Genomic DNA, 15,628 nt, shown 5'->3' on the forward strand with positions numbered 1-15,628 from the left:
TCAGAGAAGGCGGGGCCGCCCGGGGACACGGACTCGGGCTGTTGCCTGCCACCGCGTACAAAGTGTAATGAGGGTCCCGGCCGCAATTCGGCCTCAATCTAATCGGCCTCCCGGGAAACTTCCCGGTCAGTTTAATGGCCAATCCGCCCCTGCCTGTGCTGAAACACCTTTATTATCAATTAACCTGTTGAAACAGATGAAGGCAATCATGTATTAAGAGGGAAGTCCCAGAACAGAGTATTTTGTCCCTCTTGGAATGGTTCATATTGGGAGGTATGCAAAATTGCTGATTAGAATTTAACATCCAGCCTGCGCAGATGTTGCTAGTGTTTCCAGATACCCCTAGCATTTGACTATACCGCCTATGCCTAGGGCTGGCACTGCTTACAGTATTGTGAAAAGTGATCATTGTGAGGACATATGGAATTATCCCATTCCAGGGCACACATACAGTACATTATGTAGCGAGAAAAATATTTTCTAATGCAATAATAATAAACTGTGATATCAATAACTCATAGTAAGGTATATACATTTATAAATGAATGTATACTCAGTATATGAAGATATATGAATATGTTTTGTGAAGGCTACATAATGGTAATTCTTCCAGTAGCCAGGTATGAAAATGTGTTTACCTTTATTAAATATAATTTAACAGGTTTCCCTGCTTGCATATGAGGATCATATCTTGCTACACAACATCCCAAGACTTGTTTAGGAAATGGATGATTAGATAATTCTGTTTGCATTGATTTAGTTCAGCCAGAAGACTTTGATAAATCGACCTATTTGCTCCTTGATATTTGACACAGATGCTCGGTGGAAGCCAGCTCCAGTAACTGACAAGGTTAACACTGAATTGTTGCAAACTTCTGGTTCAGAAACCCCCTTTCTTCTTTACACGTCACGTCATATATGTTCTGTGACCGGTCTCCCGGTGGGAGGTCTGTTTCTAAGGCTGTGCTGAGTAATCTCATTATTTACACAAAATCTGTATTTGTGCAGGAAAGGGCTTCGCTTCCTGAAATACTATTCTCGCTTAATTCCCACTCATCTGGCAGTGCTGCGTTAATAAGCGCAGGGAGAGAGGATGGAGAGTACTTTCCTCTGCACGCTCATTAGCTCGCTGTGTCTGCTCACTTGGGGTAAGCTGCTTCTCTTGCAATCTCTTCTCTTTCATTTGTCTTCACATCTGTGTAGTGTCATTATTATTCTGCTCCTTGATCTAAGTTTCTTGCAAGTTTGGATCTGGAGAAACTGAGCAACAGGCTAAACACAGCTCTTACTGTACAGTAAATAGGATAGGACTTGTACAGTATATAGGCTATGACTTGCTGCACATTTTATAGGACACAACTTACTGCACAGTTTATAGGACATGAATTACTGTACAGTACTGTATATGGTATATAACTAATTGTTCAGCATATATATAATATGACTTACTGTACAGTATATAGCATATAACGTATTGTACAGTATATAGGATATGATTTACTTTGCAGTCTATAGGACATGACATGTTGTACAGTATATAGTAGATGACTTACTGTACAGGTACTGTATATAGGATATAACATACATTTCAGTATATAGGATATAACTTACTGTACAGTGTATAGCATACAGATGAAGCCAGCTTCAACCAGCCTGCCAGCGCGACATATCCATAGCACCGGCGGAGGCTGGCGGAGGCCGGACGGGGATGCGTGAGTGGCTCACTAGCTCGCGCATCCCAGTCACTCGGCGGCGGGGACCGGGTGCTTCCCTACCCATCAGTGCTTCAGGGAGGCAGGCAGGGAGCAGCATCAAGCAGTCAGCAAGCAGGGGAGAAGGGCAGCCGGCTGCAGGGCTTCTTGTGCACGTGCGTCCCATTCTGTCAGTGGGGCGAGGACGGCGCATGGCGATTCTATCACCAGGAGCCACTCTAATGAGAGTTGCTCCATCTGTATGGCTTATTGTAGAGTAAATAGGTTATGACTTACTGTACAGTACTGTACATAGGATATTACTTACTGTACAGTCTATAGAAAATAATTTACTACAGTATGTAGGATATAACTTGCTGTACAGTCTATGGAATAGGATTTACTACATTATATAGGATAGAACTTACTGTACAGTATATAGCATATGACTAATTGTATAGTATATAGCATCTGACATATTGTAGAGTATATAGATTATGATTTACCTCACTGTACTGTATGTAGAATGACTTAATTTACAGTACTATATATAATATATGACTTACTGTACTCTATAGGCTATGGCTAACTGTATAGTGTATAGCATATGATGTATTGCAGAGTATATAGATTTTGACTTACCTCACTGTACTGTATGTAGGATAATGACTTACTATACAGTACTGTGTATAGGATATGACTTACTGTACTCTATATAGGCTATGACTAACTGAACAGTATATAGCATATTACATATTGTAGAGTATATAGATTATGACTTAGCTCACTGTACTGTATGTAGGAGAATTACTTACTGTACAGTACTATATAAGATATGACTTACTGTACAGTATATAGCATATGACTTATTGCACAGTCTATAGGACATGACTTGTTGTACATAAGGTATGGCTCACTGTACAATATACTGTATAATAGGATATGATTTACTGTGCAATCTATATGATACAACTGTTTGTCCCCTGTGGAGAACCACAGACTAACGCAAGTTCTTACAGAGCATTTCCTTCTGCCTATGTAGGATCCCACACATGCATTTTGCAGATTTCTTTATTGCTAAATTCTGCATATGAAAACCAGCAGCTTGCTCAATTAAAGACTGGACTTCATACAAGTCTATTGATGTTCTGGGAAAAAAGTACAGTTCTGTTTATCTCTTGTTATAGAAGTGTTTAACTGATTGAAAGTGTACTTGTTTCAAGGATAAAACTGCACTTTTGTTATACTCTACCAAAATGGTAATATATTTGAAAAGAGAATCACAGAGCTGTTTGTAATTAGTGTTGTTTAACAACAATGTTTTCTTGTTTGGATGAACTTGTATACAATACATGGATTAGCGAATCAAATTATTATGGTCCTGTTGGCTTCTAGCAGCCTTTGTGCTCTATGAATGGTAATTTCCCGTATAGTTATTGATGATGTGTTTCACTGAGGGGAAGATTTATTAAGCTCAGTGAAGTGATAAACTGTCTGGTTTTTATCACCAGCCAATCAGCTCCTACCTGGAAAGTTACAGGCTTGGTTTGAAACATGACAGGTAGGAGCTGATTGGCCGGTGATAAAAACCAGACACTTTATCACTTCACTGAGCTTAATAATACCCCTTTTACACCGCCGAAAAATCCGGGTGAGTGGTGGGTCAGACCCGGATCTTCGGCGGTGTAAATGGGGTCAAGCCGTGTCCATTTACACGGGTCCTCTTCCCAGGTCCTGACCTGGGTAGAACACATTTAGGACCCGTGTAGGAGGCCGGTGTAAATGGTCCCGCTGCGGGTTGAGGCACCCGCGGCGGGTCCATGCACGGCATGCAGCGCAGGTGAAGCTGTCCCCAGCTGCTGCGGGGGGAGAGGGGGGGGAGAGGGGGGGGGGCGAGCTGTCAGGCTGCTGAGGGGAGAGATGGAGGGGATGCTCGCTGCTTTTGTAACTCCCCCCTGCAGCCGTAGGGTTGGTAGAGGAGGCAGCGGGAATAAGCAGTGCAGGTGGGATGGGGACATCATCACCTGTAGCATCACATCATCAGCCCCCCCCCCCCCCCCCCCAGTGCGGGGTCCGGCAGTGCAGGCAGGCAGGGGTTCCGGCAGTGCAGGTGGGCAGGGGTCCATCCAGCGTATGGGAAGTCGACGGCGTGGCCCTTCCAGCGTATGGAAAGTAACCGGCGAGCGTCCCTGCGGCGGCTGGGAACTGCAGCTACTAGTTCCCATCTGCCACAAGGACCCCTGATTTGATGCTGCAGGGGGTGATAATGTGCAGGGGGGGGGCGGTGCTGCTGCTGCTAGGGGGGGTGATGATGTGCAGGGGGAGGTGATGTGATGCTCCAGGGGGGTGATGATGTGCAGGGGAGGTGTTGTGGTGCTGCTGCCGCAGGCCATTTGCAATGACAAGGCAGGGCTGACCCAGGTCCAGTGTAAATGGTGCAGACCCTGGTCCGACCCAGGTTGAATTGCTGTGTAAATGGGGTAGGAAGCAGGGTCCGACCCTGGAAACACCCGTGTTCCAAGACCAGGGTCCGACCAGGGTTTTTGATGTAAAAGGGGTATAAATCTACCCCTGAGTGTCTGAAAGCAGTATGTTGTCAGATTGATTGCTAATGTTTGCTTACTGCTTTATGATGTTCTGACAATAGGCTATTGTCTCATTGTCAGACAAGTGATTGACAGATCAGCTTTCCAAAAAGATTCTAAAGCTGGGAACACATTACATTATATGTATACCCAGCAAAAGGGAGCGATGGGACCTGGCGTAGGTGCCGGCATTGGCAAGTGCAGATACACGTGCTGATGTATTCTATCTAATATCCTCTAACAATATATGCAGGGGACAAACATTTATCTTGCATACCTGTGGCAGAGAGCAACCAATGGGGTCAGTCCTATTCTGTATGATGTACTCTTAAAGTGAGTCTTTAGGGCAATGGTCCTCTATGGTTGCTGAGATTCCTACAAAAGTGTTCGGTGCCCCATAGCGTTCCAAACACTTTAGTGCAAATTTGTGGTGCAAATTCAGGGGTGTTTCTGGCGTTAAAGTGCTGCTGCAAGAAACACATCACTCCCTTCATATGTAATATGTTTGACCATATTATCTCCAACATTTGCCATTTTCCACCTTTCAGTAATACTGATGTGCAGAAAATTTTAAACTTACACTAATATCATGGGATTTGCCCTAATTGTGTCACTGAGACAAACAGGTTTAATTTACTTTTATTCTTTCTATTACAGTATATGGGTTTTAAACTGTCATTTAACTCAGGGCAACCACAAAAGGTTATACCACACACTGTAATGCTTTTTTTTACATTTAATTCCCACACACCAATAATACCCCATACACATTATGCACTACTGTAAGGCTTCTAGTCAGAGGCGTAACTAGACCTGTCTGGGCCCCATAGCAAACATTTTGAAAGGGCCCCCCAGCACTCCGCCAAAATGAGGGTGGGGCGATCACAATAGTAAATTGGAAGGGTATGACAGTAGGCAGGACCAGATAGATTGGATACTCATTTCCGCGTTCCACCTCGTATTCAATATACATTTAAATCGAGGCCATATTTACCATCAATAAACAGAACATTTCATATACAAGGTGATGCATTTAAGTGAAAACATGGAAGGCTTATATAGGATATCCATTCTCTATGTATATCCACAATTGCAAAATGGGATTTATTCGGAGTTCATTATATATATAAGGAAAAAATACCAAATATATAGGTTCACTATTGTTAACACTCCTACTCTCTTAACAGAATTATTTAATGCATAAGTCCAATTGATTCGACACATTTGTATCCAGAAATACACTTATTTTTGACATTTACTATCCCGAAAATACGGCAATTCGTATTTGTATTGATGTGCTATCAATACGTATACGAATTGCCGGATTTTCGGGATAGTAAATGTCAAAAATAAGTGTATTTCTGGATACAAATACACCTATTTTTTACAAATTTCCTTTAGTAAATTTCCCCCAATGCCTCCACTAGTGCCGCTTACACATAATGACCCCACTAGTGCCAATTACAAATAATACCCAAGTAGCTGCTTACACTCATAATGCCCCCATAAGTGCCACTTACACATAATGCCCCAAGTAGCTGCTTATACATAATGCCCGCCCACTAGTGCCACTTACCCATAATGCCCCAGTAGCTGCTTACACATAATGCCTCCACTAGTGCCACTTGCACATAATGACCTCCAGTATCTGCTTATACATAATGCCCCCACTAGTGCCACTTACACATAATGCCCCCCACTAGTGCCACTTACACATAATTCCCACACTAGTGCTGCTTACAAATAATGCCCCCAAAAATGCTGCCTCCATTATACTTATTGTGCCCCACTAATGTCACTTACATATAATGCCCCCATTAGTTCCACTTACACATAATGCCTCCGCTAGTGCCACTTACACATAATGCCCCCACTAGTGCCAATTACACATAATGCCCATGCTAGTGCCACTTACATATAATGCACCCACTAGTGACACACATAATGGCCATACTAGTGCCACTTCTTTATTTTATTTATTAACAATTTCTTATATAGCACATACATATTCCGCAGCGCTTTACAGAGGATATTTGAACATTCACATCAGTCCCTGCCCCGGTGGAGCTTACAATCTATATTCCCTATCACATATACACGCAACCACACAGACATTCTAGGGTTCATTTTGTTGGGAGACATTTAGCCTACCAGTATATTTTTGGATTGTGGGAGGAAGCCGGAGCACCCGGAGGAAACCCACGCAAGTACGGGGAGAATATACAAAATCCAGTTAGGGCCATGGGTGGAATCGAACCCATGACCTCAGTGCTGTGAGGCAGTAAGTCTAACCATTACACCATAATGCCTCCACTATTGCAACTTACACATAATACCTCCATTAGTGCCACTTACACATAAGGCCCCCACTAGTGTTGCTTACACATAATGCACATAACACACATAATGCCACAAGTGGCTGCTTACATATAATGTCCCTATTAGTGCCACTTACACATAAAGCCCCCACTAGTGTTGTTTACACATAATGCACATAATACACATAATGCCCAATTGGCTGCTTACACATAATGTCCCTATTAGTGCCACTTACACATAAGGCCCCCACTAGTGTTGCTTACACATAAGGCACATAATACACATAATGCCACAAGTGGCTGCTTACTCGCAATGGGCCTTATTCTGGTTAGGTCGGTGAAACGAACGTACGGTCCATTTCACCGTACGTTTCCCGTACGCTCGCGGTGAGCAAAAGTCCGCCCACAGAACAGCCGCACACGGATGGTCACAAGCTTCAAATAGTGATACAATGGAGAGTGATAAAGCACCAGCAATCAGTTCCCACCTGCCATTTCACAGGCTGCGTTTGAAAAATGACAGTTGGGAGCTGATTAGATGGTGGTTTATCACTCTCCATTGTATCACTTTGCAATGCTTAGTACGTCTCGCCCTAAGTATCTCTCTCTCCTTTGCATCTGTACAAATGTCAAATAAATAGTTCAATCTCAGTCTCAAGTCTCTGTGGAATCACCAAATACCAGCAACCAGATTCCACAGAGACTTGAGACTTGATTTGGTTATTGGTATTAGCAACCAGATCAATACCATTCCCCAGAACAAAGGCCCCATAAGTCTGCATCAGTCACCTGTGGCTGACCATAGGTTCCAGGTTAGGAACCTATGGAAAGGGGAGTCCCTAAAACACACCCCTAAACGCCCTATCGGTCAGCACAGAGTGATACTGCACAGGACTAGCCATAGACCGTACAGATCATAGGCACGTTTAGACAGGTATACTATTTTTAAATAAAGCTACTGTACCTTCCTTCACTGATAAAAATCTGCTCATTTCTTCATTTTTGTTACATTACTTACATTACAAAAGGAGAGCACATAGTGGATTCTCCCCTTATTGTGGGATTAGGGACAGACACACAGCACTCTGTTTTGGCACAGGCTGTTTTGGCACAGGTAGAATTTGACTACTTGTGAGCATATAGGGCCTTATTCTGGTTGGTGCGGCCGGGCCGTACGCGTACGTTCCAGGGTTTTTCATGATCTGCGCATGCGTACATTCGCTAATGGGCAGGCGCGAACACTCCACAACGCTTACGGACGGGTCTCTCCGTGCGAAAAAACCTGTACGCGAGAGTACGGGCATTGGGGGCGGCATAGGGGCGTGTTGAGGGGAGCGGCCGAAATAATGAGGGAAAATGGGCGTAAATATGGGCGTACACGGGGGTGTGCACCAAAAATGAGCGGTGCTACTACCGCACGATCGCCTAAAGCACCGTTCATTTCGGACACAAAACAGGCGGCCGCCAACCGCCAGCTCAGACCACCCCTACAGATACCGCATGCCAGCGTGCGCCTGGGTTTGCTAATTTACGCTGATTACTACTCAAACACATACACCTGAATGTAATAAGCAATGCTGCAGTCTATTAAGTCCAAACCATGATTTCACTACCTGCAAGCCACACACAGCACTCAAACACATTGGAAGCTTATCTTTCTATACTTCTCGACATTTAAAGGTTTGTTTAATTTAAGGTAAGAATCTTTTTAAGACCTGCTTATATATGCTAAGGTAGGTATTTGTTAAACAGTTATACACATTCACTACGTGCTTTCATAGACTTTACACAGTAGCACACTCAATCTACACAAGTCGACATGTGTCAACGTGTTCACTCTAATACAAACATAGGTTTTGTATTTATGATACAATAACATAAACCACATCTAACACCTACAAAGGATGTTTCAGCAATGTTTTAAGCCCATGCCCACTATTTTGCACATTAATTAATTAATTAATTAATTAATTAATTAATTTTCATAATTATAGTTGAAAGGCATGATTTGCAGGTCCATATATGTGAAGGGTATGCCAGCGTACACGGACGTACGCTCACTCTCACGAGCGGTGACATAAGCTGAGTTTTCTATTGAAAACAATAGGGACCCATCCGTGCAAGCTGGCGTACGCTCAGATAGCCGCAAGAAGTCGGTGGGAAGACGGACGAGAGACGTCCGTAAACGGTGGCGTACGCTCAATTGTACGCCAGTTGTCGGAGTGTAAGGGCTGGTCCGTCCGTGTACGTTGGCGTACGCTCAATTGTACGCCACTCCCCTTCGACGTTGTTTCTGGACGTACGTATGCGGCTGAGTTGTGGGTGGACTTAACCTCAACGGCCGCGTACGGAGAGCGTACGCTAATATGGAACGTACGCACGTTTGGCCGCTCCGATCAGAATAACCTCCATAGTACTTTACAGTAAAGATAGCTTGCTGCAGACCAAGACCTCATGAAAGGGTTCTAGGGATCATTATGTCCATGGTATTGCCCTAGTAAAAAATATAATCTAATGAGTTATTGTAATAATTAGCAAGTCCAAAAAAATTTTGTGGTTTACAATTCAGGTTAATCTCAACATATTAGACTTTATTCTGACAAAATCCAGGATCTAGAAATAATGTACCTCAGTAAAAATCTCGGTTCCTTTACAATTTTTAGAGATTTACAAAAAAATTCCAAGAAATTCTGTTTCTATTTCATTCATACAATTTGGTGCCTTACATAACCAAAAAGACATAACTGAATACTTGTAATGCATAGCACATGTATAAAATGCCGTTCTCTGTTAAACGTCCTCCTTTTTTTACTGCATGTTATAACCACTTCTTAAATCAATCAAAGAAAAAAATATTTCATCCCCAATTAAGTAAAAAATATAAAAACAAATTGGGGCACCTTTGAGCAGCTCCTTTTCACTCCTCCAGCTAAGGCACTATGCACTTTCGTTACCCAAGCCTGATATACAAACCACGAGGTATATGAAACTGAATGGCCCTGTTAGTAAACTTCAGACAGGGACATTTAAAAATAAATACATTTATGACCAACTCTCATCCTTACCTGCTGAAAGAGTATGGAAAGAAGTCACAAACAAATGGTTAAAAGATATCCCTTTATTGGAAAATTGTGAAACTATATTTAAACATTATCATAAAACGCTGAAAATATTAAGATCCTCCATCCTTCAGGATGTACACGTGAGGTTTGTTCATAGGGCTTACATCTCACAACAGCAGAAGAGTCATTTTGTCTTGGAGGAGATGGGGAGCTGCTTGAAGTGCAAAACAGTAGTGGGCTCCTTTTTTCACAACTTTTGGTCCTGCAGACATATACAAAAATTCTGGCATAAATTGTTGTATTTCATCAAACTTAACTTTAATATCGGGCTGCAGCTAGATCCCATCCCCATGCTGTTTGCTAATTTTGAGAATTGGAACATCACACCGGCGAACTCACATCTGCTACCCCTAATTACTCTGATAGTCACAGTGGCTAAGAAAGTGATTCTAAACTCCTGGATCACACCACATATTCCAAAGGTGGCAGAGGTGGAATCGCTGCTGTTGAAATATATGTTTTATGACAAATATGATGTGGTAAAACACCCAGAGGTATCTTCATCAAGATTTTACCAGGTGTGGAGACCATTTATAGATAGTCGCCCACAATTGCTGAAAGAAGCTATCTACAAAACACTGGAAACGCGTCCAGAAGGAGCTAGATAAATACATTACCTATATATTATGTACGAAATGTGATGCTGAACACCCCCCCCCCACCCCCCCCCCCCCTCCTATCCCCCATCTCTCCTTCTCCCTCCCCCCCCATAGAAAATACTCTTATACTAAGTTAAGGTGTTATTTGTTTATTGTTTTGTATAAAGAAAATGTCAGACAAAATGCTAATCTAACGAGGCGGGCTTACGAGATTTAGAGGCAGGCCTCTTTGTTGAGTTACATGAACCCCATGCCTGCGAAACTCAAGTATAAACATGTACAAATTAGACAGAATTGATATCTTACATTGTGATATTTTACTACTCATGTTCACTATTGTACCATTTGGCATATGTCTGAAATTAACAGAATTTGAAAAAAAAAAAAAAAAATTGGGGCCATTTCTTTTTACTTTTTTTAGCCTCCTGTAATCATTACAATGGCAATAATCCCCCATATTTTATAGCAACAAATGAGAATTCAGCACCAACAGGTAGCATTATATCTTTTTTCTAATCTTTCTTTTATATAATCTTATTTATAAACATTTATTTCTATAGTGTCCATATATTCTGTAGAATTTGATAAATATGAAAAATCTCAGTAATAAAAAAGGCAGGTTATAAACAACAGACAAAAAAGTTAGTCTCAGGATTTGAGAGAACATACACCTGGATTAGATAATAACTGAATTACAGTATACAGTACAGTCAAAATGTATTTCAGAGGTCATGCTAGCAGATTATTGTAAACTAGATCATAATATTCCCTGTAAATTTTTGGTTTGTACTATGAAATTATATGTAAATATAAAAAAATATTGTAGTTAAGAAAGGCATAGCTTAGAACAACTCATGCTTTATTAACCAATTGCTCTCAAGTTCCAATCAGCAATGGAATTTTTTATAGAGATGTAGCCACGTTCATCATGGTCCGACAAAGATGCAAGCACATGCCGGCGTGCGTACGCATCGTGGCAAACTTGTCGCACCCATGACAAGTCATAGCCATGATAAGCATGGCTACATCTACATGCAACAATGGATTCCTTTGGGTGGCGATACCCTATAGAAGACTATGGACTTCTTAACGCTGCCAGCCGCAGACGCCGACCCAGTCCCGTCCTCCATGAAAGGAGGCATCGCGGACAGCCACTGAAGCCCAGGGATGTGACGAAAAACCCCTGCACACCACATCACAGGTATCGCGGGGGGCCTCCGTCACCGCATTGCGATGCTAGTCGCATATGTTAGTACATATGCGCTGGCATCGTTGCGGTGGCGTGGCGAAGGGGGAGATGTATTTTAATACATCCCGCCCGTTGTCGTGGCGACGACTATCTGATCACAGGCCTCTGCATATTCACACAACATCGATCAGGTCTGAATAACCCCCTAAATGTATTTCATATAAACACTGCAAACTACCTGAGTCACTTTATAATCTAGAACAGTGACAGGTATGAAACATGAGCCACATTAATAATATACAGTACAATCCCTGCAATACAACTATTAAAAAAATCAAAATTATACTGTATATTTTGTCTGTTTTATTCTTCTGTATGTTCCCATTTGTGAATCATTGCAGAATATGCTCACAAGTGATAATACAAATGTTTACTGGTTGTGTAAGGGGGTGTGGTATGGGGCTCCGACAGTGGGGATCCTGACAGGGTGCTCCGACAGGGGGGCAAGTGCAAATAATCCCCTTGCGGGCCAGGTGGCTTGCTACGCTCGCCACAGGTTCTATTCTCCCTCTATAAGGGTCGTGGACCCCCACCACGGAGAATAGCGCCTGTAAGGCAGGATCCCCCCTGTCGGAGCACCGGCAGTCGGGATCCCAATGTTGGGATGCCCACTGTCGGAGTGTCATCCTGCACCTGTGTAAGGATGTTAAAATAGTAACTGGAACATACTGTATGTAAGGATATTATTCAAAAAAAGAAAAATACCTGTGGGCCTATATGGACTGTCTAGGTCAGTAATTGACAGCTTTATAGAGCTGGAACAGGCAGATAACTCTTTCTGGGCAACACAGATAAGCACAAAGGTTTGATGCTCTTGTTTGCCAATAATAATAATCTATCTCTAATTTGCACTGGCTTTATGTCCACATGAGATAAACTTGGAGATTACTGCACTGCATGAAATTTGAATTCATAATGTGGTTATGTGGTTTTGATCTAAGTCAGGGGTAATACCAAGCTGGTATTTATGTTGCAAAATGGAGGAGATATGAATACCCTTTTAATTTACATATAAGTACATAAGCACTTTTTATAATGAATTTCATTAAGGCTAATGAAGGCATTTGTATACTATAAATATAATATTTTTAATATTTTTTTAATTTCATGTATGCTGCATACAATCTTTATCAGTGCGCTGATATTTAAATTTATATAAATTGATAGAATTTCATATAGCATAGATGCAATGATTAATATCATTGCGCCCCATAGGTAATATGGCTGTGTGTTCCAGCACACTAATGGTACCATCGCCAGGAGCCGCAGACAGATATGACGTTTGCGTTCCAGCATTAAATGGCGGTGCGATCCACAGCTAAAAAGACAGGAGCCGCAAATGGAAGTGACGTTTAGCTATGGCTCGGGATCGCACCGCATAAACCTGTGAGATAAGGGCCACACTGTCTCCAGCGGGAGAGATTTTATATTTTATAAATATAGCCAGAAAATGGCCTGTTTAATAAGCCTTCAATTTAATGCCTAATTACACTTCGGGCGGAAATGATGCCGTCTGTCTGGCGTCCCTTATTTAATCAAAGATAAAATTTGATAAAGATAGGTTATCCTACTGAAATGCGTCGGCAGGAGGGGAGTTTTTGTACTCTGCATCACTGAGTTTGGGCCACCAGTACCTATTGTGCGGTTTATGGCCATTATCCGCACCTAAGGTACTGTGAATCCATCATCCATCTCAGCTTGATATTCCTTTGTTTCCTTTTTTTTGTAATAAAACTGTTTTGGATTTTACTGAAAGTATTTTTTCTTTTGCTCATATGCCAATTTTATTGATTTGGAGCAATCATTTTGAAAAAGTCTGATCTTGCCAAAGATACCTTTATACAGTATGCATGGTCACATTCACTCTTGAAGTGAGTATGGTATGCATCCATTTGTAGATATCTGGTCCAACACGTGGTGAGCCCTGGCTGTGACGAGTGTAAAGATACCTTTATACACCAGTCTCTTCATGCATGAGCGTGAGTGAGGGTACGCTTGGCAGCACCCACCCTTAAATGTTTCGACCCATTAACCCATAGAAGATCTACACATTGCTATCTTTTGTGTCTTTTTTTTATATTCTTCAATAAGACCAATCTGGATATGACAGATCTAAAGTGAAAGTGATTATGGTTGTAGATTCAGCTCTCTGTCGCCCTGGTCATTTTCCTTCTACGGGATCATATTACTCCTTTGTGTGCTAAACCAGTGGTGGCCAACCTGTGGCTCTTGAGCCTCATGCGTCTCTCCCCATTGTAAAGTGCGGCTCCTGCTCCCACTGCTGCCCGCCGCCCCTGCTGCCGGTTCCCTGAATCCCTTCTCCTTCTGAGGGGAGGAGAGCGCGCATCGCGCATCTCTCCTACCCCTTACTGTGCATCCTTGTGACTGGGCCGTCCGCCAATCAGAGCTCGTGGGCCAGCAGCCAATCAGGAGCCGGCCAGCGAGCTTTGATTGGTGGGCGGCCCAGTAACAGGCAAGTGAGGGGGAAGGAGACGCGCGGTGTGCTGTGCTCTCCTCCCATCGGTGACATGACAGGAGGACTGCAGGGGGACGCCAGACTGTCCTCTCCCCGCCTGGCAGCAGCAGCAGCAACAACGGTGAGTGCTGCTGCTGGGAAATTTGCACTGTGGGGGCATAGCAGTTTGTGGCACTGTGGGGGCATAGCAGTTTGTGGCACTGTGGGGGAATACCAGCTTTTTGCCACTGTGGGGGCATACCCGGCACCGTGTGGTGCATACCTGGCACCGTGGGGGGCATATGTGTATCTGGCATTATTGGGGGCATATGTATATATGGCACTGCACTATTGGAGGCATATTTGTATCACACCCACCCAAGGGGTCAAAATAGACTACGGGGTCTAGGGGTCAAAATAGGGACCCCTTTTTGACCCCCTTGACTAGGGGTCAAAATATACTTTTTTTGGCGCATGCGCCTTCGGCGCGCGCATGATGTCGGCTCTTTAGCTTGACTACCGATATTTTTCGGCCCTTTACCTCTGACCGGTTGGCCACCCCTGTGCTAAACTAACAGGAAGCGAAAACAATTTTTGCAGGGACACTGCTGATCTGTTTCAAATTTGCTGGGTATGGAGAGAGGGAACAATGAAGATTAGAGGTAGGAGCAGATAGGGTCTGGGGGTGGGGTGGAGAGTTTGTGGGCTAAAACTGTCACAGCTCAAAGTGAAGTACATTGCAGAAGCCATCAGTTCAGAGGCAGAACTCTGGGAGGCAATGGAGTCATCTACCGCCGGGCTCCTGCTCCCAAGGGGGCACCTCTCTTCCCCTGCACATTTGAATCACTTCATTGAAAGTCATTGATAATGGTTAAGTGGCTGACTCCCACTCCTAGCAGGACAATAAATGTCACACTCTCTTAATTTTAAACATAATATATATAACATGTATTTATTTAAGGTGGTTTATGTGTGTGTGGGAGGGCATCAATATTTATCTTGCCTGCGGGCAACTGGGACGAACTTACGCCACTGCATCAGTTTGATAAGCTTTTAACTAGTTACATATATTTGTAAATACTACTGGAAAGTCATTTCATTAGAACAATTGATAATTATGTTTAAATTAGGTTGACCCTGGTATTTCTGTACTTTTGACTGTTCTGTAGTGCTTATATACTTTTTTGTAATTCTATATTTAATAGAAGTGCTGGTTAAACATTTGCACTAAGTCATCATTTCTGCCTTGGGAAGCATCAAGTGCATAAAGGCTTTCACTTGTGTATGTAAAAGCCCTGGTAAAGGTGGCGCTTGTATCTTTGAATTCCCATTTAGCATCTGAATACAGGGATCAGGGAAGGAAGTGAAGAACCTGGTACAGTATGCTGCTGTTAGATTCTGTATTTTGCTTGGGCAGTCTCTTTTGATTTTAAAAATCAAAAATTAATTAAAAACAAAAGCAGCGCCTTGAAGTGATACCTTCTGTATTCCACCCAAAAGCTATTCTTGACGTCTGATGCCTACAGACTTATCAAAATAAGTCCACGTTTATAATATGATTACATTTATCTGGCAGTGTAATTATAGTACAAAATACAAATACTGTAAT

At 42.7% G+C, this 15,628-nt stretch overlaps 1 protein-coding gene across 2 annotated transcripts in view; it reads left to right on the forward strand.

The window, feature by feature from the left end:
• Window positions 1-1,012: 1,012 nt before the first annotated feature.
• RAMP2 (receptor activity modifying protein 2) overlaps window positions 1,013-15,628 on the forward strand; it is a 65,211-nt gene continuing 50,595 nt past the window's right edge. The window contains exon 1 of one of the 2 annotated variants that reach the window (XM_083147515.1): window positions 1,013-1,148. In XM_083147515.1, coding sequence (XP_083003641.1) covers window positions 1,094-1,148 — 55 coding nt within the window. In that variant the 5' untranslated portion in view covers window positions 1,013-1,093. The remainder of the gene's footprint in view (window positions 1,149-15,628) is intronic. The other variant, XM_083147516.1, reaches the window with a different exon arrangement.

Source organism: Crinia signifera, chromosome 6, assembly GCF_055691185.1.
Source record: "Crinia signifera chromosome 6, ASM5569118v1, whole genome shotgun sequence".
NCBI classification, from domain to species: domain Eukaryota; kingdom Metazoa; phylum Chordata; class Amphibia; order Anura; family Myobatrachidae; genus Crinia; species Crinia signifera.